The following is a 26,986-nucleotide window of genomic DNA, read 5'->3' on the forward strand; positions in this document are numbered from 1 at the left end:
CAGGCGCATGTGGGGGAGCCAGGGAGTAAAGAAGAGAGAGAAGAAAGGAAAAAGAAAGGGGAGGAAGAAGGAGAAGGAAAAAGGAGAAGGAAAAGAAGGAGAAAGAAAAAGAAAGAAGGAAGAGAAAGAGAGGGAAGGGAGGGGAAAAAGATGGCGGAAATTGCGGGATTCGTCTGCGCGCGGTGACGGATTGACGGGCACGCGGCGAAAATTATGGGGAGTGGAAAATGGAGGATTGACGGGTCGGGGCCAGGACGGCGGGTCCGACAGGAGGGAAAAGATTTGACGGAGCTCGGCGGTCGGAAAAATTTGGAAAGTGTTTTTAACGGGTGATTTAACCGGGTGTATTTGGCGGGCGTTACAAACCTACCCCACTTAAATTGAATCTCGTCCTCGAGATTCGGCTGAGTCCTGAACAGATGGGGGAATTCCTTCTTCAACGCATCCTCGCGTTCCCAAGTGGCTTCTTCCTCACCATGCCTACTCCACTGAACTCTGCAAATCCGTACTGCTGAATTCCTTGTCCTTCTGGTGACTGTGTCCAGAATCTTGACGGGTACTTCCTGATATCGCAGATCTTTCTGCAAATCTATGGTTTCCACCGGTATTTGCTCTTCTGGTACCCTCAGGCATTTTCTCAGCTGGGATACATGGAACACCGGGTGGATATCCGACATTTCTTCGGGCAACTGGATACGGTAGGCTACCGCTCCAATTCTTTTTAGCACCTTGTATGGTCCGATATACCGAGGGGCCAGCTTCCCTTGCACTTGGAACCTCCGGGTACCTCGGATCGGGGAGACTTTAAGGTACACGAAGTCCCCCTCACTGAAAATCAATTCTCGCCTCCTCTTATCTGAGTAGCTCTTTTGTCTAGACTGTGCTGCTTTCAACTTCTCTCGTATTTCAGCTACTCGCTCTTCTGCTTCCTTAATAAAGGCAGGTCCTACCAGGGTGCGCTCCCCCACTTCTGACCACATCAACGGGGTTCTGCACTTTCTTCCATAGAGTGCCTCAAACGGTGACATGCCTAAGCTGGCTTGGTAACTGTTGTTGTATGAGAACTCTGCATATGGTAGACTCTGCTCCCAATCCTTGCCATAAGTAAGGACACATGCCCTCAACATGTCTTCCATGATTTGATTTACTCTCTCTGTTTGGCCATCGGTCTGGGGGTGATAAGCTGAACTGAAGTCTAGTTTGGTGCCCATAGCCTTATGGAGACTCTTCCAGAATCTAGAGGTGAATTGGGTCCCTCTATCCGAAACAATTCTGCTAGGTACACAATGCAACTTTACTATGTTGTCCACATAGAGCCTCGCTAGCTTTTCTCCACCATAGGTGGTCCGTACGGGCAAGTAGTGGGCAACCTTAGTGAGTCGGTCCACTATCACCCATATGGAGTCATTCCCTTTCTGAGTCCTGGGCAATCCCACCACAAAATCCATGCCAATCTCGTCCCATTTCCAAACTGGAATGGGTAGTGGTTGTAGTAACCCGGCTGGCTTCTGATGTTTGGCCTTAACTCTTTGGCAAATATCGCAATGAGCGACGAACTGGGCTATGTCCGCCTTCATCCCGTTCCACCAGTACTTCTGCTTTAAGTCCATGTACATCTTGGTGGATCCCGGGTGGATGGAATATGCTGAGTTATGGGCCTCATCCATGATGGTTTGCCGGAATTCACCTTCCTTGGGTACACAAATCCTATCCTTGTACCACAAGGTTCCCTTTTCATCCACTCTGAAGTCTGGGGCTTTGTTTTCTCCGGTTTGCCTGCGAATCCTCACCAGGTCCGGGTCCGAGCCTTGGGCCTCTCGGATTCTTTCTTCTAGGGTGGGCTGAACACTTAGCTTGCGGCTGGTATTCTGAGGGATGATATGTACATTTAATCGGGCCATTTCCTCTTGTAAGTGGGGGTCCTTAGGTCCGATCTGCCCATGGGGTTTCCTGCTTAATGCATCCGCTACCACATTGGCCTTACCGGGGTGGTAGTGAATTTCCAGATTATAGTCCTTCACCAATTCTAACCATCTTCTTTGCCTTAGATTCAGATCTGGTTGGGTGAAGATGTATTTTAGGCTCTTGTGGTCAGTGTAAATCTCACACTTATTCCCGATCAAGTAATGTCTCCAGATCTTGAGGGCATGCACTACGGCTGCAAATTCCAAGTCATGGGTGGGGTAATTTTGTTCATGGGGCTTAAGTTGACGGGAGGCATAAGCCACTACCTTTCCATCCTGCATCAGGACACACCCTAACCCTTGGCGAGAAGCGTCACAATAAATGACGAAGTCCCGCTGGATATCCGGTAGGGTTAACACTGGGGCGGTCGTTAATCTTCTCTTCAGCTCCTGAAAACTCCTCTCACATGCCTCGGTCCAATTGAATTTCTTGTCCTTCCTGAGTAGCTCTGTCATAGGTCGGGCTACCTTGGAGAATCCCTCAATGAACCTCCGATAATATCCAGCTAAACCAAGAAAACTCCTGATTTCACTAACATTGGTGGGTTGCTGCCAGTTGGAGACGGCTTCCACCTTCTCGGGGTCGACTGCTACTCCTTCTGCAGTCAAGATGTGTCCAAGAAATGCCACCTTCTCTAGCCAAAATTCACATTTACTGAATTTAGCATAAAGTCGGTGGGCTCTCAATCTCTCCAGCACTACTCGCAGATGTTGCTCATGCTCTTGGACACTCTTGGAGTAAATAAGTATGTCGTCGATAAAGACCACGACAAACTTGTCTAACTCTTCCATAAACACCTTGTTCATGAGATTCATGAAATAAGCAGGGGCATTGGTCAGTCCAAAGGACATCACTGTGAGTTCAAACTGGCCATACCGGGTAACAAAAGCTGTCTTCGGGATATCACTTTCCTTAATCTTGAGCTGGTGGTACCCTGATCTCAAATCTATTTTGGAGAAATACTTGGCTCCCTTTAACTGGTCAAATAGGTCATCTATTCTGGGAAGGGGGTATTTATTCTTGATAGTGACCTCATTTAGTGCGCGATAATCCACGCACATCCTCATGCTTCCATCTTTCTTCTTGACAAAGAGCACTGGGGCTCCCCACGGGGATGAGCTGGGTCTGATAAAGCCACTCTGCTGCAGTTCACCTAGTTGTTTCTTCAGCTCTGCTAACTCAGACGCTGCCATTCTATAGGGCCTCTTGGCTATAGGGGAGGTTCCAGGGATAAGGTCGATCACAAACTCTATATCCCTATCCGGGGGCATTCCAGGTAGTTCCTCAGGAAAAACATCTGGGTATTCACTCACTACCGGAACTCCTTCTATGGCTTTGGCTTCCATGCTAAAAACCATTGGGTCAGGCCCACTTCCCCGGGTGTGGCAGGTTACTTGTACACCATCCTGATTAATTAGGCGCACTACCTTATCAGCACATCCTATGTGTCCATCATGTAGGCTTAACCAATCCATTCCAAGGATCACATCTATTCCTTTAGACTTAAGTACTACTAGATCTGCTAGGAATTCTACCCCACTTAAATTGATCCTTACCCGGGAACAACCTAGTCGACACTGGATGTCGGCTCCAGGCGTCCGGGTTATTAGGGGTACCTTTAGTAGTACTGTAGGTATGTGGTGCTTATCCACAAAGCTTGATGATATAAATGAATGTGATGCTCCAGAATCGAAGAGTACTGTTGCCAATACTGAGCTGACTAGAAACTCACCGAATACAACACCCTGAGCTTCCTGAGCCTCTTGCGCGCTGATGTGGTTGACGCGGGCTCGTCCAAACGACTGCTGGGGCTGCCTCATCTGCTGGCTGTTGTTGTTGTTGTTGTTGTTGTGGCCGGGGTTGTTGCTGCGGACGGGAACACGGTTGGCTCCTAACACTGCTGCCCTTGGCCCAGTCACTGCATTGGAGAAGGCTGATGCAGCTGGCTTGTTGGCGTAGGGGCAGTTGGCAATGAAGTGCCCTGGCTCACGGCAGTTGAAGCATGCCCTGCCGTTGTTGGTGACCTGACTGGCGCTATTCTGTGGGGCCTTGACAGGGTTCTGGCTTCTGAATGGGGCATTGGTCTGATGAGAACCGGAGGCTTGAGACTGGGTCCTGTACTGCATGGGGGCTTGGGACCTGGGCATGGGGTAACCGAAGCTTCTTGGTTTCTGGAACCTGTCCTGCTGGTGGGTCTTGCTGTCCAGGAACCGGCGCTTGTTGTCTCTCCTTTCATCTGCCTTGGCTCTCTCAGTCAGAATGGCCATGTTCATCAGGGTGTTGAAGTCGGGGTAAATCTGAGGGGTAAGCAGGGTCCTCAGTTCTGCGTTCAAGCCCTTCTTGAACATGTCTTGCTTCTTCTCATCCTTGTCTACCTCTTCTGGAGCATAGCGGGCCAACTCCATGAACTGATAGGTGTACTCTTCCACAGACTTGTTGCCCTGGCGCAGTTCACGGAATTCATCCGCCTTGCGCTTCATGGTAGCTGCGGGAATGTGATAGCGGCGGAACTCTATCACAAACTCATCCCAGGTGATAGTGGAGGCATCCTGGGCGGCCGTGCAGTAGTTCTCCCACCAAGCTAAAGCAGTCCTAGTGAGCTGGTGTGCAGCCAGGAGAACCTTGTCCCTGCTCTCACAGCCGAATGGCTCTAGCTTCCTCTTAATGACCCGCAGCCAGTCATCAGCGTCCAGGGGGTTGATGGACCCGCCAAAAGTGGGTGGCTTGGTGCGAAGGAAGTCTGTCAGCTTCTCATTCATACCCTGTCCGCGGGGCCTCTGGCGAGTGATGGCATTGGCCAAGGCTTCCAGCAAAAGGGTCTGGTTGTTCATGACTTGTACCAGGTCAATGACCGGTGGGGGCGGTGGCTCCTGTGCTCCCACTTGACTCTCTCCCCTGCCCTCGGGCTGATTCACCTCCTGCTCCTCATGGTGCACTATTGGTGGGGGCCCCTGCCTTTCCTGTTGCCTTTCTACACTAGGAGTGGCACGTGCTTGACTCGGGGAGGTCCTGGTGGCACGCTTGGGAGGCATCTGCAGATTGAGCGAACTTTCATGAGACTTGGATCTGGATATTACGGTGATGTTTAGTTAATTATTTCGAATTTTCGAAGAGACAGAATCCACCTCCTGTCGACAAGCACACAGACTAACAAACAACAAGCACAAATGATTTTATTATTTTGCCAGGGCGGTTACAACACTTGGGGTAGGGCCAAAACACGTGCTACACGACCGGTACAACAATACAACTAGGGGAGGGGTACAACTCTAGACTCGGGACAGCTTCAGGAGTACAACTTGGACCACGGACCATGATGACTCCACTCCCTCGGGCAAACTCTGGGCTGGGCACTCTACTCGCGGGATGAATCTGCACACTGCACGGAGTGGTCTTCTGGCGGAATCAGGAGGGCCAGCACCTCATCTCTCAGGGTCCCACCCGCGGGAGGGAGCTCATTGGCCACCTCAGAGTCCCTTTCCGAGGGCGGTGGTGCTGGTGTGGCATCGGGGCTCTTCCGCTTCCCGGACCCCTGGGCAACAGGGACTCCATCCAATACTGGGGCCTCGTCATCCTCCACGATCCGCATCTTCCTCCGCGTGCGGTCCGAGCGGTGGGCTTCCTTCAGGGCCTGCGCGTGCCGGTCCTCGGCCTCTTTGAGGGCCTCGATGGCGAGGGCCTCATTGCTTTGGGCGGCCGCGGCTCGGGCCTCAGCTGCTGCCAATCTCACCTGGAGCCTCCTCACCATAATCTCGGCGTCCTCGGCTCTGCGGATCTGCTGCTTCAAATGAGCGGCCTGCTCATCGCAGAGTTCATCCAAAGTGAGGAGGTAGGCAGCCATATGGAGCACGGTGGGGTCATCCTCGCGCTGTCCACGTCCTTCCAAAGTCCTCACCCGGGCCAGCCAAACCGGGCGGTTCTTCTTGACAGGCGGGTAGAACCTCATCGGTGTGCGTCCGATGTGCCACTCATAGATCTGGCACAGGTAGCGCAGGGCTTTCCGAGCTGCCGCCTGGTAAGTGTCTTTCCACTGGAAACCAGTGGCAGACACATTCCAAGGCTGAATATCGGGGAAGCGGCTGCTCCTGCCCACAAAGATGGTCATCTCGCACCGGAGAGTCCCACGGTCCTCATACTCCCTGCTGGAGTACTCCGGGCGCTCGTAAATTCCGAGGCGGTCCATGCAGGCGAACAGCAACCTGGGAAAACCGGGCTCCTCCAGGCAGTGGCTGTTGGTCCATCCTTCTTCGGCCATCTGGAAAGAATCGGGGTGTAAATCAGTTTTGCAATTGAGCAGGGGTAGCAAGAAATTTTGTAAATCATTTAATTTGGTCAAAAGGCTTTTCCGGTCCTAATGGTTACGTCCTACGGCCAACGACGGCTCTAATACCACCTGAAGCGTCCCCACATAAGTAGAGACTAAATGTGATCCAAATTATCAGTCCCAGGAGGCTGATAACACATTTATTCAACAGATAGTTCAGAAACCGTACAACTCCCGAAGGAGCGGGCGGGCAAGCCACACCCAAAGCAAGACTAAAGCGATAATAACACAAATCCAAGTTGCAGTCCAGTCGGACTCCGGGCTGCAATCGGAGCTAAGCGTCAGCGGAAGCATCCTGCAAAAGGGCCAACACCAAAGGCAGCGTTGGGTGCAGACACAACCTCCTACTCGAAGTCCTCGGCGACGAAGTTCGGATCCTCCTCTGAAGTAACAACACAAGGGTGAGTACAAAAGTACTCAGCAAGTCCAACCCCATCCACGGAGGGGGATACAACAGAGTATGCACAAGAATAATCAAGGAATAAGCTATGGTTTATTTGCAGTAAAGCTAGATTTTAGACACATGCAGGGTTCCATTTCAAAGAAGTTTCATAAAAACATTTTAGTAAACAATATATCAAGTGGGGTTGATCCTACACAAAGGATCCAAGTTTTATCGCTACCGGACTCCCCGTCCGCCGTAGCGCACGGCACACCTGCCGGACACTTCCAAAATTCCACGCACCCACACACGCAGTAAAATACCAGTCATCCCCAAAAGCTAGTTGTGTGACCGAGCCGTAACTCGTCCAATGCCGTGGACACGGCTACCCGGATAGGTTTTAACTCTGCAGAGGTTGTACACTTTTCCCACAAGTAGGGTACCGTATTGTGAACACCTTAGTGTCGGTACGGATCCTAACAAAGCCATTACCCACCTTAGCCAACACTGACTAGTCAACGCAAGAGCGCTCAAGGGGTTAGCAACCCATCCACGGGGCCGTAACCGGGACCTAAGTCACCAAGAGCTTAGTCCTTTTCCAAGGCCTCCCGTTGCTCACCAGCACACCTGAAGCCTAGTAGTTTAGCTAGTGGGATTTATGCTAAGCCGTTGCCCATACAACGGTCGAGTGGTTGTACGATGAGGGAATTAGGCAGGAGGACACATCAACTCGGTCCTTAGTCATGACAAGATGGATATCTCCCACACTGCTCAACCACTGAGGTACGAGCCTATCAATCCGGAGTTCCACACAAGAAAACACCCATCCATCTCATCCACCACCTCTCTCAACACCCGAAAACCCAACTCCTCAGTTAAACATACTCACACATTTATTTTCCGAGTAAACAGGTGTAGTCATGTTTGAATTTAGATAATGCGTTCCTAAGCATTCTAGCAGTATTTATCATCTAAACAGAGCAACTCATATTTAGAGATAAATATGGGACAACAAGGAATAGTCATAACAATCAAGGGGTGGCTATCCAACCATGTCTTGCGGTAAAACAGTATGCATTTTATGAAACAGGCCAATAGGTAGTGTCTGAAAAACTGGGAATTAAAATATGCATCAAAGGGTGAGATTGGACTTGCCGTTCTCAAAGCCTTCCGGGAGCTCCTGCTCGCGGTACTGGTCCTCGGGATCGGGCTCGCGGTCGAACTCCTCCTCGCGCTCCTCCTCGGGTACTCCGCGATCTACGGCACACACAAACGAGCACACAATAAATAAAAGGAAAAAGGGTTTTACCCGATGAGCTCCGAACAGGAAACATGAACGGAAAATAGGTGGGAAGGGTATTTTCATGGGATTTTGATATGCCTCGGCGGAAATATATGAGAGGAGGCCGTGGTCGAGTTTGGGGTTAATCGGAGGAGGTTTGGCGCATGAAATGACGGGTTAAAGGAGTATTAGGGGCTTTAAAACGGGGTTTAGGACTGAACCGCGAGAGTAAGGGCCTATCTGTAATTATTTTTGGAATGGTGGAAGGGCCTATTCGCGAATAAGGGAAACTAGTGGGCTGGATCGCGAGGAGAGGGATTTACCCCTTCTTCTTCCTGGAGACAACCAGGAGCTTGAGAGGAGAAGTGGCCGTCGGCGTTCTGGTGGTGGGAGTGAGGAAGGCAAGGTGCTCGTGGTGAGGGTGTGGAGGTGAAGGCTCTGCTCCCTCCTTTTATAGGCGGCGCGCGGGCGGGCGAGGGCTGAGGTAATGATGGCGGCCGGACTTTTGACCGGTGGCGTGCCGGAGTGGAGGAGCTCGTGGATGGCGTGGCGGCGTGGTCGACGAGGCCACAGGGGCGGCGACTGGTGACCGGCGACGCGACGCGACGCACCGAGCCAAGCGCTAGACGCCAAGGCGCAAGCGGGCGCGGCGCGGGTGACGTGACGCGGTGCGGGCGCGGCGCGGTGCGGGCACGGCGCGGCGCGGGCGTGGGCGCGGCGGCGTGCGCGGCGCGGGCGCGCGGATGCGCGGGCGGCGCGGCGCGGCGCGGCGCACGGGCGGCGGCGCGGGCGGGCGCGCGCGGGCGCGCGGCCCAGCGCACGCGTGCGCTGCCCGGCGCCTCGGCGCCCGTGCCGGCCAGGGGAGTGGGGGTGTGCAGGCGCATGTGGGGGAGCCAGGGAGTAAAGAAGAGAGAGAAGAAAGGAAAAAGAAAGGGGAGGAAGAAGGAGAAGGAAAAAGGAGAAGGAAAAGAAGGAGAAAGAAAAAGAAAGAAGGAAGAGAAAGAGAGGGAAGGGAGGGGAAAAAGATGGCGGAAATTGCGGGATTCGTCTGCGCGCGGTGACGGATTGACGGGCACGCGGCAAAAATTACGGGGAGTGGAAAATGGAGGATTGACGGGTCGGGGCCAGGACGGCGGGTCCGACAGGAGGGAAAAGATTTGACGGAGCTCGGCGGTCGGAAAAATTTGGAAAGTGTTTTTAACGGGTGATTTAACCGGGTGTATTTCACGGGCGTTACAAGAGCCCTGCGGCACATGGCTGATCGTGCCAAGCTAGCAAAGGCATGTGAAGAAGAAAACTCTTACAAGCATCAAGCTCAAGAGGTGCATCACCAAATCGGCATCCTTGAAAATTCACTCCCAGATATCATCAGCGCCATAGACCGTCTCAAACGGCGTAGGGCAGAACTTGCCAAGGAGATGGAGCAGGTCACGAAGGCCATTGCTGCCAAAGAGAAGAGACTCCATGACCTCCCAGCCGTTATCGCCCACTTGAAGCAGAGAGGCAAAGCCTTGCCCATGAGGCCATCCGACTTCACCGCAGCATGCAAGAGGTCCCTGGATCGGCCGATGATGATCAGAGGACTTTAGATTTGGTCGATCAGATTCGTCAGCGGGCGATCATGGTCATCGATTCCCTCCTTGAGTGAATGTATCAGACATTTAACATTTCTGTGTAAACATTTAATGCTCCTTTCGCCGTTGTTGTGTGAATATGAATTCGAACGTTTCCTCTTTGCAGCTTTTAGCCCAACAGTCATTTGCTTTGAATGGATGCCTTTGCTAACCGTTACCCCTTACCTTTTTCCCTCCTATAAATATGAGGTCTCTACGTTCCTCCCAGGGGCACTCACATCTCATCCACCCTTCTACATTCTGCTCGACCGTTTGCAGACCTCCAACGAGGTGTAAAAAATGTCTTCTTCCTCCTCCGTCAATCAGGTATGGAACCCTTCTCACGCTCCTCGATCAATTCTTCTTGACAACTGACCGCCTGTGGTCTTTCCAGCGGACTCGGCTTAGACCTGATCTGGAGCGAGCTATCGAGATTATGCACTCCAAGGAACCGCTGACACGGGCAGATAGAGACTTTTTCGTAGCCCACCGTGAGGAACTTAGAGACCATCTTCCAGCCCACGTCAAGAAAATCGTGGATCACATCGAAGCCAACAACTCCAGAAAGCCACCTCCGCCACCAACCGAGAGGAGTCACCAGCTACCCCATCAGGTGGCTCTCGAAGATGCCATGGAGGATCTGGAGGAAAAGAGCATCCATCTCTTAATAGAACTAGGCTAGGTCCAAAGAGAGATCAATAAAAACAAAGCCCAGCTAAAACGTAGTTAATCATATTGTGACCCGATAAATGTATTGGTACTTTTGGTCTAAGGGCGACTTGTACCATGTCGGCCATGTATCCCATCGCTGTACTGAATAATAAATCGGCCAAACCAGTCAAAGATTTCACCCTTAAGGCGATGTCTCCTTGCATCAGCTATATGAACACGAGTCAATAGGAATCGGCCACAACGACTCGATACGCCATATCATCGGCTACGCTTCCACCCATATGCTAGGATAGTATCTTTTCAAATACCTTCCATTTAAAGATCTTGTAAATTCCTCTCCTTCGATGGTCTCTAATATGTACGCATTTCCCGGAGCACATCGGCCGATTCTATACGGCCCTTCCCAAGTAGGCAACCATTTACCGAATTTGGGATCCTTAGACCCTATCGGCAGCACCGCTTCCATACCAAGTCTCCTTGGGAGAACTGCTTGACATTGACCTTCTTGTCATACCACCTGGCCACTCTCTTCTTATTCTCTTCAATATTGATCAAGGCCCTCAGTCGCTGTCCTGCCAAAATCGTCGAGTTCCTTTTTCATAAGGAAGGAATAATCACCGGCCGTCAGCTGGTCTTGAAGTGACATTCGTCTAGACCCTGTTCTCAACTCCCAAGGCAATACTGCCTCATGCCCGTATACCAATTGATAAGGAGATACCTTAGTAGCACCGTGGCAGGCCATCTTGTAGGCCCACAATGATTCCTTCAAAGATGTGTGTCATTTCTTGGGCTGCTCCTCTATCTTCCTTTTGATCAGCTTGATTATCCCCTTATTGGATGATTCGTCTTGACCGTTGGCTTGAGCATAATACGGAGAAGAATTTAATAATTTAATTCCCATATTGACGGTGCCTCAAACTCTCCTGAAGTAAACATTGTTTGTTGGTCGGTCGTGATGGTTTGAGGAATACCAAACCGATAGATAATATGCTCCCTTACGAAATTGACCATGATGACCAATGTCACAGTTTTTAGGGGGACAACTTCTACCCACTTGGTGAAGTAGTCAGTGGCTACTAGTATGAACTTGTGTCCCTTGCTTGATGGAGGATAAATTTGTCTGATAAGGTCTATTCCCCAACCCCTAAACGGCCATGGCTTAATTATTGGGTTCATAGCCGAGGCTGGTGCACATTGCACATTGCCGAGCTTTTGGCAATCTTGACACCCCTTACAATACTTAAAGCAATCCTCGAGTATCGTTGGCTAGTAATAACCATTGTTCCTGATCATCCACGTCATCTTGTGAGCTGACTGATGAGCCCCACATACGCCTTCGTGAATTTCTCCCATCAGAACTTTTGCTTCTTCTATCCCAAGGCTGAGTAGTACTCCATCAATCATCTGGTAAAACAAATCATCTTCAAGCAACACATATTTTGTGGCCTGAAAATGCACTCGCCGATCCACTTTCTTGGACGGATTTCTTAAGTAATCGACGATCTCCTTTCTCCAGTCGTCGGCTGCAAGCTCCAGAGACATAGCCCCTTGAATCAGCCGATATCCGGAAGCATGTTGGGCGAGCCTATTGGCTTCTTTGTTGTAACTTCTGGGAATGTGCTCAATAGTCGTAGACTTGAACTCCCTTAACAATTGGAGGCAATCTTCATAGTAAATCCTTAAGATATCATCTCTGCATTTAGACCTTCCAATTAATTGATCCACAATGAGCAAGGAATCCCCAAAAATTTCCACTGCATCAGCTTTGATTTCCCTCAATAATTGGATACCCTTTAGGACAGCCCGGTACTCCGCCTGATTATTGGTGGCGGACGCCTCTATCGGCAGAGAAAAATCATAACTTGCCCCCCGAGGCGATATGAGGATGATGCCGATTCCCGATCTGGCCCCACATGAGGAATCGTCAAAGTACAGTGTCCATGGAGCTGGCTCGACGACGGTGATTTCCGGTCCATAGTGTTGGGCCACGAAATCGGCCATTACTTGGCCCTTGACAGCTTTGGCCAATTCGTACCTCAGGTCAAACTCTGATAGAGATAAAATCCACTTTCCAATCCTTCCCTTCAAAATCGTCAATGACAACATGTACTTGACCACGTCGTCTTTGCATACGACTATGCACTCTGCCGATAACAGGTAGTGCCTAAGTTTGGTGCATGAAAAATACAGACAAAGGCACAGCCGTTCCACTGGGGGATATCTAGTCTCAGCGTCCAGGAACCTTCTCCTGACATAGTAAATTACTCTTTCTTTTCCTTCAAATTCCTGTACTAGCGCCGACCCAATGGCTCGTTCATCGGCCGACAAGTATAGTTTGAATGGCCTGTCAGCTTGCGGCGGAACCAACACTGGCGGCGAGACCAGGTACTGCTTGATGTCATCCAACGCCTTTTGCTATTCCTCACCCCACACGAATTCCAGGTCGGGTTTTAATTTCAACAAAGGGGTGAAGGCTCGAATACGTCCGGACAAGTTGGATATGAACCTCCGGATGAAGTTAACCTTGCCGATTAGGGACAGTAGCTCAGTTTTGTTCTGCGGGGCTACAACTTTATTGATGGCAGCTATAATCTTCCGGTTGATTTCTATCCCGCGCTCGTGGACCATGAATCCCAGGAATTGTCCAGCCGAAACGCCGAAGGCACATTTGTTTGGATTCATTTTCAATCCATGCTTCCTTGTGCACTCCAATACCTATCGCAAATCGGCCAGATGCTCCTGATGCCCCCTCGACTTGACCACGATGTCGTTGATGTAGATCTCCACTAGGACACCAATAAGCTTGTGGAAAATGTAATTCATAGCCTGTTGATATGTAGCTCCAGCATTTTTCAAACCGAAGGTCATCACTACCGACTCGAACAAACCAAGGTGGCCTGGGCATCTGAAAGCCTTCTTTGAAATGTCTTCTTTAGCCATTAATATCTGATTATACCTAGCATTACCGTCCATGAAGCTGATGACTTTGTGTCCCATGGCGGCGTCTATTAAACCATCAGCCGTCAACATTGGATACCCATCCATTGGCGTAGCCTGATTAAGATTCCTAAAGTTAATGCACACACGTAGTTTTCCATTTTTCTTGTATACAGGCACAATATTGGAAATCCACTCGGCATAGCGACACTGCCGAATAAACCCTGCTTCGATCAATCTTGTGATTTCAGCCTTAATATTAGGTAAAATTTTAGGATTACAATGCTGTGCGGGCTGCTGGTACGGCCGATACCCCGGTTTTATAGGCAACAAGTGTTCGATGATGGACCGGTCTAGACCAGGCATCTCATGATATTCCCAAGCAAAGCAATCCTTAAATTCTCGTAATAGATTCGTTAACTCACACTTATATTCGGGATCTAACTTAGCACTAATATACGTCGGCCTCGGCTTGCTGCCATCTCCTAGGTCCACCATCTCCAATGAGTCGGCCGATGTAAACCCGTGCCCAAGCTTTCCATCTTCCCGAACGAACTGATCCATTTAAGCTAATTCTTCAGAGCCGACTGCTGGGATCAGCTGTAGACCAAAATCGGACACCTTCAGGAAGTCGGTGTCCCAAGTCCTGCTAGATATACATCTGACGTGTTCGCAGCTCCATTGTTGCGCGTCGGTTGTGGCAACGCTGTATGCGGAATCGGCGGTGACTATTTCGATGTTGTCGCCAACCCACTGGATGAGGCATTGGTGCATTGTAGACGGGATGCAGCAGTTTGCGTGGATCCAATCTCACCCGAGCAACATGTTATAGGTGTTGGGATACGAGGTAGGCTACGCTAGCGCAAATCAAAATTTTCTACCGCGTATAACCAGGAAGAGCTGCCGTATAAGGATCACGGGATTACCACTCGACGCACTACTGGTGCGGAAGATGTAGATATGCGTCGGTGTAGTGAAGACGATCACGTAGTCGTACGTAGTCGATCAACGTAGTCGTACGTAGTCGATCACGTCCAGCAGCTCCTCAGCAGCTCGTCCACGTGCACAGCAAGATCGCCTCCGGTGCCGCGGCTCGTCGTCGGCTCGTCGTGGCTCGTCCAAGTGCTGCAGGCGCAACACCTCCAAGGTATCCACACGTGCAGGGAGGAAGCGTCGCAAGCCGGATTGCTAGATCCGCGAGTTGCAACAGGCGAGGGCGTGGGAGGCGCGGCAAGTCTGTTCAGCCAAAAGGTGTGAAACCCTAGGGCGCCCCCACCCCTCTATTTATAGGGGTTCCTGATGGGCCTCTGGATCCGAGGCCCATTAGTACTCCTAAACCTAATCCAACTCGGATCAGATCCGAATTGGGCTTCCAGCCCCTTAAGTGTGTGACCCTATGGGTTCGGATACGTATAGACATGGCCCGAGTACTCCTACTCGGCCCAATAGTCGGTAGCGGCCTCTAGCAAGACGTGCCAACTCCTATACGCATACGAAGATCATATCAGACGAACCATCACAACATAATATACATGCTATTCCCTTTGCCTCACGATATTTGGTCTAGCTTCAAGCCGACCGCTCTTTCTCGATCCTGTGATTCTGAATCCCTTTGTAGGTTAACTCTTAACCGTACGTAGCATGGCCATGCATTTTCTGATCCGATCACTCGAGGGGCCTAGAGATATCACTCTCAATCAGAGAGGGGCAAATCCCATCTTTATTGACCATGTCTCATAGCATGCTTCTTGACAAACCCGAAAGCTACCTTTATAACTACCCTGTTACGGCGTAGCGTTTGATAGCCCCTAAGTAGGTCAATCCACATCTAGAATACATGCGACAATCTCAGGTCTAAGGACAAAGCGTATATGTTGTTTAAAGAGAGAACTACTTCTCGTGTTGGGTCAGTCCTAACACATGTCTCCACATGTGTCCACATTATTAGTTCAACATCTCCATGTCCATGACTTGTGAAACATAGTCATCAACTAATACATGTGCTAGTCTAATATTCATGTGTGTCCTCACACGAACTCCGACTAGGGACAACTTTAGAATAACCATACAAGTAAAGAGTTTCACATACAATTCACATAATTGCAAATCAATTCAAGTAGCCTTTAATGGATATTCAATGAACACAATATACAAATCATGGATACAAATGGAATATCATCATCTCTATGATTTCCTCTAGGGCATACCTCCAACAATAGGACCCTTTGCCATTAATAACAAAGAAAGTAGTGGGTAGGGTCTTACTGCCGATGGTGAGGTCAACGCAGAGTGCCCCCTGAGCCAGGGATACGTTTCCTTCGAAATCCTTAAGCATCATGTCCGTCTTGGTCAGATCTTCTTCACCTTTGCCCAATTTGCGGAACATAGCATATGGCATGATATTTACGGCAGCACCCCCGTCTACCAGTATTTTGGCGACTGGTCGTCCATCGACGTGTCTTTTTAGGAACAGAGCCTTGAGATGCTGTCATTTTTCATCTTCGGGTTTCTCAAAAGTGGCTGTCATTGGCTCTAGAGCCAATTGTGCCATCTACTCTTCTATTCTTGTCGCATCGTCCCGATCAGCGGGAGCCATGAATTCCATCGGCAGGATGAACACCATGCTAACGTCTGCTGCCGAATTGTGATTGTCATATTCTCCGTCGGTTTTTCTTCTAGGGCGCCAAACTCGAGACCCGTCTCCTCTCTTATTCACCGCCTGCCTTTGTTCTTCTTCCTGCTGTTCCCATTGGTGTAGGCGCTGGACCCTCTATTTCTGGGACTTAGTCAAACCATCTGGGCACCATCTGGAGTTTACTAGTTTGCTTGGTGGTTTTGCACGCTCCCAGTCTGGCTCACGCCCTAGAGGGTTCTCATCTAAGACTCTAGCGTCAGCCAATTCCCCCAGCCGATCGTGTGCATTGGTCCTGCCCCCCAACCGATTATGCTAGTCAACTCTACCCCCCAGCCGATCACGCACTGAAACACGCCAATCTTCTTGCTCATGCCTGTTTCTGCTGATCGGCTCTAGTCCTCGATCCCTGGAGCGTGATCTCTTGAACGGACGGCTGCTGCAATACTGGCCGTGGCACTCGGGGCAGTTATCGGCCGTCGGTAATCTAAGGTTATTTTCCTAGCAGTGGACAAAAAATGGGCACCTCCAGTGATCCTCGTGTCGGCGCATCATCTCCTCGCGGCGTCGTGAATCTTCCCGCTGCCGCCGATACTTGTTGAGTAAGTCTCGGGAAGTAACAGGCCGACCTGGCCTTTCTGATCTTTCTCCTTTATCTTCCATCCATCCTTTCCCTTTAACATCCTCTATCGTGGCCTGATTTCTAAGATCCACAGCGCCACTCCTTCTGGCCGATTCTGGCGTCAGCACTTTGGTTTCAAATGTGTTTCTTCCTACGTCAACCATGTTGGCGGGGAAGGGGTGTTGATCGATCTTCATCAGCTTCACTGGTTTCGCTGGGACCTCGAACTTAAGTCTTCCTTGCTCAATGGCCGACTATATCTGTTGCCGGAAGATCTTGCACTCATTTGTGTCGTGGGATGTAGCATTGTGCCACTTGCAGTATTTCATCTTTTTGAGCTGCTCGGCTGACGGAATGGTGTGGTAAGGCGAAAGTTTGATTTGCCCTTCTTGAAGCAGCAAGTCAAAGATTTTGTCGGCCTTTGACGTGTTGAAGCCGAATGTTTCTGGTTCTTTCTTTCCAAACGGGCACGATATCAGCTTTTTTCCTTTTACCCACTCTGCTAGGCCGATTTCTGCCTCTTCCTCTGATTCGGATCCCTCTAGGTATGCCACCTTCTTTTGGAAATTTCTTCGCTGGTCAAAAGGGCATACCTCCCTGCCAGACAACCGGTGAACGATCTCGCTTAAGCTTTCGAACTCCTGGGAGGCGTACTTCTCTTTGATGTGTGGCAGGAGACCTTGGAAGGCGATATGAGCCAACTGGGTATCAGTTAAGACCAGGGTGTAGCACTTGTTCCTGACTTCTTTAAACCTCTGGACATAGCTATTTACTGATTTGTCACTTCTTTGCTTGAGGCTAGTCAGATCTGAGAGTTTCATCTCGTGGACCCCCGCGTAAAAGTATTTATGGAATTGCTTTTCCAAATCGGCCCAGGTAACAATGGAGTTGGGTGGCAGCGTTGTGAACCACTGGAAGGCCGATCCGAATAGGGATGACAAAGAACAGTCGCACTCTTAGAGCATCTTGTGCAGCGGCTTCCCCACACTGGATGATGAACCTATTCACATGCTCCACCGTTGACGTGTCATCCAGGCCCGAGAACTTGGTGAAGTCAGGGACTTTGTACCGATGAGGGAACGGTAGAAGGTCATAAGCAGGTGGGTATGGCATCTTGTACGTGTAGGTCTGTACTCTCAATTTTAGCCCAAACTGATCCTGAATCACCTCTGCTATTCTCGCGGTCCAATCCACTTGTTGCGGATGTATGACCGGTTGAGGAATCTGCATGTGCTGCTGGACTTGTGGTGTCGCAATCGGGTTATAGGCAGGCACGTGATGTGGGTCTTGTGGTTGGATTATTGGCTGAGGAGCCGATGGCTGATGTAGCACAGGATCAACGTGACATGGCGGGTTCGCCGTTTCTTCGTACAATGCCAGTGGAGCCACACTCCTGAGGGGTTCTGGAGCCCCTGCCCCCCTGCTAATTTTTGCAATGGGCTGTGGGTACTGTGTTACTGTCGGCCGAGGGGCTGATTGGAAGAACGCCTACACTGGAGATTTTCCATAACTAGTTGACGGGTCTTGATCAGCAGGCGTTGCAGCTGCTCCCCACGGCACCAGGTTTGGGAATGGCGGTTGCACGGGGAGAATTGGTGAAGGGTAAAATGGCGTTCATGCTTGACAGAGTGTTGCACCACTGTACCCCAGGGGCATTGAAGCGTTGTACCCTCCACTTTGCATCTGCATCGGCTGCAGAACCGAATGAGACATGTTTGGCACCGTTGGGAAGCCTCTTGTTGGCGCCACGATGGGAGGAGCATAGGCCGGTCCCTGATACCCTTGAGCTGCGCCGTTGACCATGGAGCTGACGACGGTGTTGTATACAGTGTTTGTCATCACCTTGGATTGGTCGATCATACCTTGATAGACCGACTGTTGTATCATATCAGACATCTTTCCTGAGTCTTCGGCGACAGTGATGTGGCAGGGAGTTGGAAGAGGAGCTTTCTTGACGATCTCCCTGCTTCTGGTACGACTGAAGGATTGTAGGCAAGTCTTCCTGTATTCTTTTAGATCCCTTGCCACTTCTTCCTTCTGGTCGTCCTTGAGATCTACCTCACTAATTTTGATGCCATTATCTTCGGAGACTTCAGCAACCTTCGACATGTTGGATGTTGTTCCATCCCACCAGGCGTGCCAAAAGTGTGTTGGCGCTAAAAATCAGTCGATGATCTTCAGCGTCGGACACATGACCCGGGAGAATCTGCTTAACTCCTGTTCAGGTTATCGCCCTGGTGCAGTTCGTGCGGCGTGCCAGTCAATCTGACCTATTGATTAACAAGGAAATAAAAGTATTAAATTCCAAGGGTTCCGATCGGCTAAAGTTCCGATCTGTCTTCAGAAGCGTATCAGCGAATCGGCCGATTTACTGTAGAGGTGACCAGCTATAAAACAGCCGATACTGTGTAGCGATTGTAAAGAAAAAGCTACTAAAGCAAACTAAACAACGCTGGATAAGCAACACTTGGGATAGATCTAATCGGCTGTATGATAACAAAGAATGAAAGCAATAAAAGCCGACAGTTCATACCTCAAGCTGGATAATTGGTGATAAAAACTAAAATAATAGGCAACATCTACGATCCTAGTTGATATCGCTAACTGGTGAATAAATCTAAACGAAACAGCAACGATGCGCCCGAAGTTAAAGCTTAGATTTTACTCGATAAGCGGAACTTACAGAATCGGCTGGAGATCATGTTGATGCAGCCCTGCCAACCCGTACGAACTCGTGAAGAAAAAGGTATTCTGGCGAAGTCACCGACTTGAAAGTAAAGTACGAGGAAAAAGTAGATTTGTTGTATTTGATTGATGTGTTGTTTTTCACAAACCTCTAGAGGTGGCTATTTATAGCCTGTTACGACTGATTTCATAACCGACTAGGATCTATCTCTAATTTTAAATGATAATAAATATTTACAAACACAACTCGTATTGGAGTTGGTTATTATCCCCCACGGGCCAATCCCCTTCTTCAGCTGATCTTTTTCCTGGCCCACCTTAGGCCCATACTGGCCAGGCCGCTCTAGCTCCCAATCAACCAACCTACACTGACTCCTTTTGCCAATCGGCCGAAACACTGTAGCTTCAATCGGCCGATTCCTAACTATAGCTTCTAGTCACCGCATCAGCCCACCTTTCTCCATCACTGCTCCTGCATATGTCGCAGGCTCATCATTGTCCAACAATAATATTTCCCGCATTTCGCGAAGCCTTGCTGACCTTCGTGGTTGTGGCGGTGCTTCTCTTGCTATGGGTATCTCAACTTGTTCTGCTACGTTAGCATCACTCATTGATTCTTGCCCAATCGGCTCATCTTGAACTTCTTCAAGATGCACTATCTTTCCACTCTTTTCTCCTTTGAGAAACTCTTTCCCTAGGAAAACTCCGTTCCGAGCGACAAACACTTTGCCCTCTGACCGGTTGTAGAAATAATATCCTAAGGTTTCCTTTGAATATCCCACGAAAATGCACTTATCCGACTTGGGTGTGATCTTGTCCGACTGAAGTCGCTTGACAAACACTTCACATCACCAAATCTTTAGAAAAGACAAACTGGGAACCTTTCCAGTCCACATCTCATATGGTGTCTCAACTACGGATTTAGATGGTACCCTATTAAGTGTGAAAGCTGCTGTTTCTAGAGCGTATCCCCAAAATGACAACGGTAGGTCCGACTGGCTCATCATTGATCGAACCATGTCTAACAAAGTTCGATTACATCGCTCGGATACACCGTTTCTCTGAGGTGTTCCAGGCGGCGTAAGTTGTGGAACGATTCCACAACTCTTTAGATGATTGCTAAACTCGTGGCTCAAATACTCGCCTGTTCGTTCCGGCCGAGCCACCGATGGAGACCGCTCCAGTCATGCAAACGTACCCTCGCGTGAGAGACGTCAACTACGACCGTGCGGTAAGCTACTGTACTTTTTGTTGTTACTAAACTTGCATCATTTGGTGTGACTAACTTCAAATTTTTTTTGCTCCCCAACAGTTCGACATTATTTGGGATTTGGACACACAGTTGACGTACGACATCGAGCACTTCGACGTGCTGAATGCCCGTCAACACCATTCTGCAGGAGGTTTGTCTATGCCATCAGCTGCCGTGGCGGGCACGGGGACGTCTTCCTTCCACCACGAGCTCCCTACCCCCGTGCATCTTCTCCAGCTCCTACTCAGCAGGCTGGTACGTCCTTTCACCCGCCCGTTCATCCGCCAGCAGTCGGGACGTCCTATGCCACACCACCACCACCACCACGGTCCTCTTGGCCATCTTTAGCTACACCGGAGATACGACCAGCAGGTGCGTGATGCATACATTTTTTATACTCCATTTTAAGTACGCAACGAAACTAACAAAACCATTTCCTTTGTGATTATAACAGGATACGCAGATCAGGGATGGGTTTTCGAGGACTCACATGACGAGGCAGCGAGGTCCAGCGGCCAGGCTTAGTTCGATGAGCTTTTCAGAGTGGACCCCGACCTGCTCAGTCCCTCCTAGCTAGCAGATGCCCCGCACGATCCTACACAGGGTGCGACCCAGTACCTCGGGACACCATAGGATCCTACACAGGGCGCGACCCAGTACCTCGCGACACCACCTGCGAAGGGAGCGGGAGGACGTTCAACTCACGACATTCACTTGCCGCAGCCCTGGACGTACGACCAGCAGTAGACCAGAGCAGCGCAGCGGGTAGCGAGGCGTGGTCGTGGTGCTAGCGAGCCTTGTTTCAAGCGAGGACGCATTTAGTGCGTAGGACGACTTGTTATTTTTTATCATTTGTAGGATTATCATGTGTACGATTATCTTTATGTGCGAGGACTGCTCTATCTAGATAAGAAGTTAAATGCTTTTCATTGTTCGCGTGCGTTCACTATACAAGTCTAAACATTTCCCAATTAAGAATTAAAAGCACACAATTAAAATAATGATCACTAGGAATGAAAATTGTGCGGCAAATAACGGAGTACATGACCTAAGCACAACACAATGAAAGGTCCAACAGTACACAACATTATCCATGAATAAACCATGGACACACTATGAAAGGTTCAACCACACACAATGGAGTACTAGCCAATAACAGAGCCTACCGAGTACAACGAGGCCACTTTCCCTTCCTTAGGGCATCGGGGTTCTCCTCGGTCGCTACTTTCGCTCGGCGTGCACGCTCAAGCTTCCTCTCCCTCTCCTCCCTCTCCGCAGCAAGACGTCTCCTTTCCTCCTCTTCCTTGTGTTCCTTCTCTGCAGCCTCCTCTCCGAGCCTCTTCTTCATCCTCTCCTTGTTCTCTGCCGCCCAACGCAACATGTACTGCATCTCCTCCTTGTCCTCAGGCTTCATCTCAGTGTCAATCCACTGCTCAAAATCACAGAGCGGTGGAGGGGTCTGCAACAAACGGAATAGTTACAAAAAAAACATGCAGGATGTCCCAGGATAGTAAAAAAATTAACAAACAGCATCGATTACTCACCATCTTGTTGATCCAGCACTGACGAAGCGTAGGCTCAAATTGAAAGTTGGAACACATCCAATACCTCTGCCTATACGTGTCTTCTTCATCGGACTTGGCTACCTTGCAAGGATCGTCGTAAAAGCACATGGGCACTGGAACACCACTAGGCAGAGGCAAAGGGTCAAAGGCATTTCTGGTCAATGGAACACCACTCCACCTTTACCATTTTCGTTGTAAGAACCGAAAGCAACTAAGATTAAATCATACGAGTAGCAGTTAACGTAATAACGTGCATTGAGATTACCTTGGTTTCCTAGCTTTTCCACACCTTGGCATCCTACGGTTGTATAATAAAAATATTAAAATTTTATGAAACTATACTACTAAATACTTCTAGATCTAAATACTAAACTATGAACTAAAAACCGAATCTACTGTACAAACTAAGCTAGATTTTTAGCATCTAAAAGCACAAGATATTTCTAGATCTATTATACTACGATATTGAAAAACTTACCTGATGGCTAGTAGGCTTCTTCCCCTTCTTTCCTCTCTTTCTTTCTTCCTTCCCTTTCTTCTCTCCGTCTCTGGTTCTCCTCTAAATACAATAGGTCTGGCTTAAGAGTTGGGAGGCTTGAGGTCTGACTGCGGGAGGTTTTATAGGGGGAACCCCCACCGGCCAAGGCAGCGGTAAGGGGCCTTATCGCCGGCCCAGGTGGCGGTAAGGGTCCTTACCGCCCGCGCGCTGGTCTTACCACAGCAGTGCAGGAAGCCAGGTCCTTACCGCCGGCCCAGGCGGCGGTACAGCCTTATCATCGGCCCAGGCGGCGGTAAGGACACGCGTCCGTGGTGTCAGCGCCTTAACCGGCGATAAGTAAGGTCTTAGCGCCGGCCCAGCCGGCGGCAATAGCCTAGATTTGCAATTTTTTAATCTGACTATATATTTCTACAAAATCGAAAAAAAATATAAAAATAAAAAAAATTCGGCGTGCCGCGTCGTGCCACTCAGATTGCTTCTCCGCTCTCTGGTCTCTGCAGGCTCCTCCTGCGGTCCAGCCTGGTTGCCGGATTGCGCAAAAAAGGGGGAGGGGGAACGGAGAGAACCCTAGCAAGCCAGATGTCGACCGGCGGGGTGGCCAGCGGTGAGGCGAAGCCGGTGGAGCCGGCGGAGGAGGAGGAGCGGGATTGGTCGGAGATGACGCCGGTGTGCCTGGCGGAGGCGTTCTCGCGGCTGGCGCTGGAGGACCTGTGGCGGGGCGCCATGGCGTGCTGCCGCTCCTGGCGTGACGCCGCGCGGTCCCGACCGGGGCTCTTCGCGGCGCTCGACCTTGAGCCCGGGTTCGCCGAGTCGACCCCCGGCGCCGAGGCAGCCGCGTGGTGGACGCCCGCCTTCCAGCGCCGCGTCGACGCCATGCTCCGCTCCGCCGCCACGCTCGCCGCGGGGGAGCTCCGCGAGGTCCGCGTCAGGCACTGCTCCGACGACGGGCTCGCCTTCGCCGCCGAGAGGTGTGTGGGATCTTTGATTCGTGAGAAATTGATGCCTCGTAGTTGTGCCGTGACGAAATGTTTGAGCAAGATTGTGCCTTTTTTTCAGCATGTATTGGTAGCTCGACTGAATTGAGGTCTCCATGATTTTTTTTTTATGCTCAGATTAGCTGGAATGATGTGTATGCAATTTATTTGTGCATGTTAGTGCCTTAAATTTGTGGAAGTTTCTTCCTCGGCTACTTGAGGTCTCAATTTTTTATCTTTCATACAAAGAAGTAAATTTTGCAGAGAACCAACCATTCCAAGGTATAGTCTTTGTTCATGTGAATTAGGTGATAGCTCCTCCTGCATATTGTCATTTATTAGCTTCTTAGTCAATTGCTCTCTAGGACTAATGATTTGACATGAAGTGTAAAAGATAATTTGAACTAAACTTATTATACACGTGTTCCATGTGTTACATGTCTAGTGTATACTTGTTGGGGGGCTTGCTATATGAATCCTCTGATTGTGAATACAAGTTGTGCTAGTGCTATAATATGTTCTGGAAAAACATAGACATCAATATGCTCAGAAGTATCTATATTGAGCTCATGAAATTGGTGTTACTATAGTCAGAATGAAGCAAACAGCATACAAATGTGTCATATTTAAGCTTTTCAAGTAAATGCAATGGTATTTGTCTCTATCCATTTGTATAAAATTATTGTGCAGTTTAAATACTGGTGTTTTCTTTCTAGTTATTTTATGGTGAAATCTATAATTGCTTTTACTAACCTGATATCGCCTTAATCTACTGAAATTCTTCTCTTAGGTCTTAAGAACACCATGTTATCTTTATTTCATTTTAAAGTTACATGGCTTGAATCATGCATTCCTGCTAATCTAGCTATTTAGATTGACCCATTTTAGCTAAATATGTGCCCTATCTTGTTTACTGTTCTTGTTAGTAATGTAGCCTCAGCAACAGGGAATGAAAGATGCTTTGTTTTGGTCCATATACCTAAAGTAGTTCCTACTCCTGTTTCTATATTTGTATTTTGCATGCCATCATGAGTCATTCTGTTGCTATTTCTTAACTTAAAATTTGATTTTCTTAGGTATTCTGTAATCTGTACCATATTTTCACTATGATTGAAATTGTTACTCTGAGCTCTAATTGACTTAAGCATGTGCAGATCTCCAAGACTTAGTATCCTTTCCATCAGAACAAGCCCGGCTGTAACTGATCGATCAATGCTCATTGTTGGAACATGCTGCACCATGCTTACAGAATTGGATATCAGCAACTGCTATGAAGTTTCATACAGGTCACTGGAAGTTATCGGCCAGAGCTGCCAGAACCTCAGGGTCCTCAAGCGGAACATATTCAACTGGATCGATCCATCAGAGCATGTCGGTATAGTTCCTGAGGACTACCTGAGAGAATGCCCCCAAGATGGCGACAGGGAAGCCATTACAATATCCAAGTTCATGCCCAAGCTTAAACATCTCGAGCTAAGGTTCTCAAAGCTGACTGCTGTTGGTCTCAACTCAATCCCTGGAGGATGCAAGGAACTGGAGATCCTGGACCTGTTTGGCTGCGCAAATCTGACAAGCCGGGGGATAGATCAGGCCGCTGCTAACTTGAAAAATCTGGAAACACTTGTGAAGCCCAACATCTACATTCCTAGGTCCTCCTTCCATATGGGGAGGTATGGCCACTGGCAGTTATACGACGAGAGGTTCCAGACAAATGTATTTCAGATATGATTATAGCCTCAGGTTCGACCTAAGGGGCTCCCTTCGACCTATAGTTTGCGCTCTCTAATATAGGTTGTATGTATCTGTGCACAAATAATAACAATAATGTGTGGTTTTATTGATTTCTGTTGACAACATTTTGTACAGATGGTTCTGCTCCAGAGATTTGTAAAGTTAAATTGGGTTTTATTTAACGTAATGCCCATATATGGTTGCAAGAAATATTCGTCTCTCTTCCTTCTTTCTCTTTGGTTCTGAGAAGATAGCTGATATTTTATCATCTTCGAAATGAAACATTCCGTACGAGGAATTATGGGTATGGGCTGTTGAGAATAATCAGTTCACAGCATCTTATTTCTTTTTTAGAGAATAGTCCATTTGCCTTATCTCTATACTATTGTGCTTTGGTTCATCCTGGAATAATGCCATAACCTGTGCTCTCGTAACATGGTTTGCTTATTCGATGCTGATTCAATGGCATCTTTCGTGCTTGGGTGTCATCCTCCTGGCCCTTCGCTGCACCTGACGGTGACCACTCGAATACTCGATGCCTTTACCGGTCATGTTCATGTCATGTGCACCAAAATCTGATGCGTTGTTTGGGATAGATAACGAATTACCTTTCGGCCGGTTAGGATCTGTCTCACTGTTTACAAGTTTAGTTTATGTGCTTTTTGTTCTAACCACAAATACATCCGCCTGAAATAGATTTTTTTTTGGAAAGAGAACATTCCTGCTTTTCTTGAAAGCAAATGAGTTTGTTTGGAACAGAAATGACTTAGACCCCTTTGGAATGTTTCGCGGTCTTTGTAGAGAGTGGCTCAAATTTCAATCCCCAATATCTCTTTTGCAGAGCTAAACGGAGAAATAGGAATTCCATGCCTTTCTTTATCTGAAATCTTCCCTGTAAAGACCGCCTTTGCCTTCCCTTTTGATATCACACTATCCTTTTCAGAAAGACGATGATTGTATAAAACTTGTAACTAGAATCTTTCTCAAACAGCTGATGAACTCCCATGAGCTACAGCTAGGTAGTATTGATGTGCACCACCCAATATATTTAACTAAATTTCTTACGTGTTTTGCTGAAAATTTATTTGGATATATGTGGTCATCCTTCCCTTCCTGTTCACGATCTGCATTACAATTCAGTGAAAACTACATGTCACAATGAAAAGGCCAGGCAATGTATCCGTACCTTTGTTTGGGCAAGTCAGAGCATCTCTAGCAGATTACTCATCCTTCTCCCTAATACTAAAAAGTTGTTCTTTTGGTGATGAGAGGTGCTCCAGCAGATTACCAATCCGATCCCCATTACCAAAAAAATTTTTGGTGATCACCAAAACACACCTCTCACCCATCCCTCTACCCTTTTTATGGGTATGAGATGTTTTGGTAATCTGTTGCAGCACTGGTTACAAAAACATAAAAAATGTTATTGGTAAGGGAGAGGGAAAATGTATTGCTGATGAAGGATAAGTAATCTGTTGGAGATGCTCTCGCTGACGAAAGATGAAAAAACAGTTGGCTAGCTTTATACTACATTGTGGATGAGATCTGGCAAGCAAAGGGCACCCCTGGTCCATGGAGCACCAAGCAAAAATCTGCACCCACCACATGCAACAAAGCCACCAAATCTGCACATTGCAATTCCATTTGTCCCCCTTTTCCCCAACAGCACATCATTAGTGCGCAAAGGCATTCAAACAAAAAAATACAGGTGCCAAAATCAGCAACCTTTGTTGGGATTTAGGTCCCATTAGACCTGAACTATCCCTACTAATTGTAATTTAACAAGAACAAAAGCACAGCTCCATTCAAATGGTTTCCTGATCTTTTTCAGAATGTCAGCCGTCCAAAAAA

At 48.8% G+C, this 26,986-nt stretch overlaps 1 protein-coding gene across 1 annotated transcript; it reads left to right on the top strand.

Annotated features, from left to right (window-relative positions):
* The first annotated feature begins 22,900 nt into the window (after positions 1-22,900).
* LOC101765722 (F-box protein SKIP1) lies at positions 22,901-25,347 on the top strand. Its single transcript, XM_004973071.3, has 2 exons — positions 22,901-23,398; positions 24,559-25,347. Exons 1-2 carry the CDS (start codon positions 23,010-23,012, stop codon positions 25,130-25,132), a joined length of 963 nt encoding a protein of 320 aa, XP_004973128.1. The 5' UTR covers positions 22,901-23,009; the 3' UTR covers positions 25,133-25,347.
* Positions 25,348-26,986: the final 1,639 nt, after the last annotated feature.

This window comes from Setaria italica, chromosome VI, assembly GCF_000263155.2.
Source record: "Setaria italica strain Yugu1 chromosome VI, Setaria_italica_v2.0, whole genome shotgun sequence".
Classification (NCBI taxonomy): Eukaryota; Viridiplantae; Streptophyta; class Magnoliopsida; order Poales; family Poaceae; genus Setaria; species Setaria italica.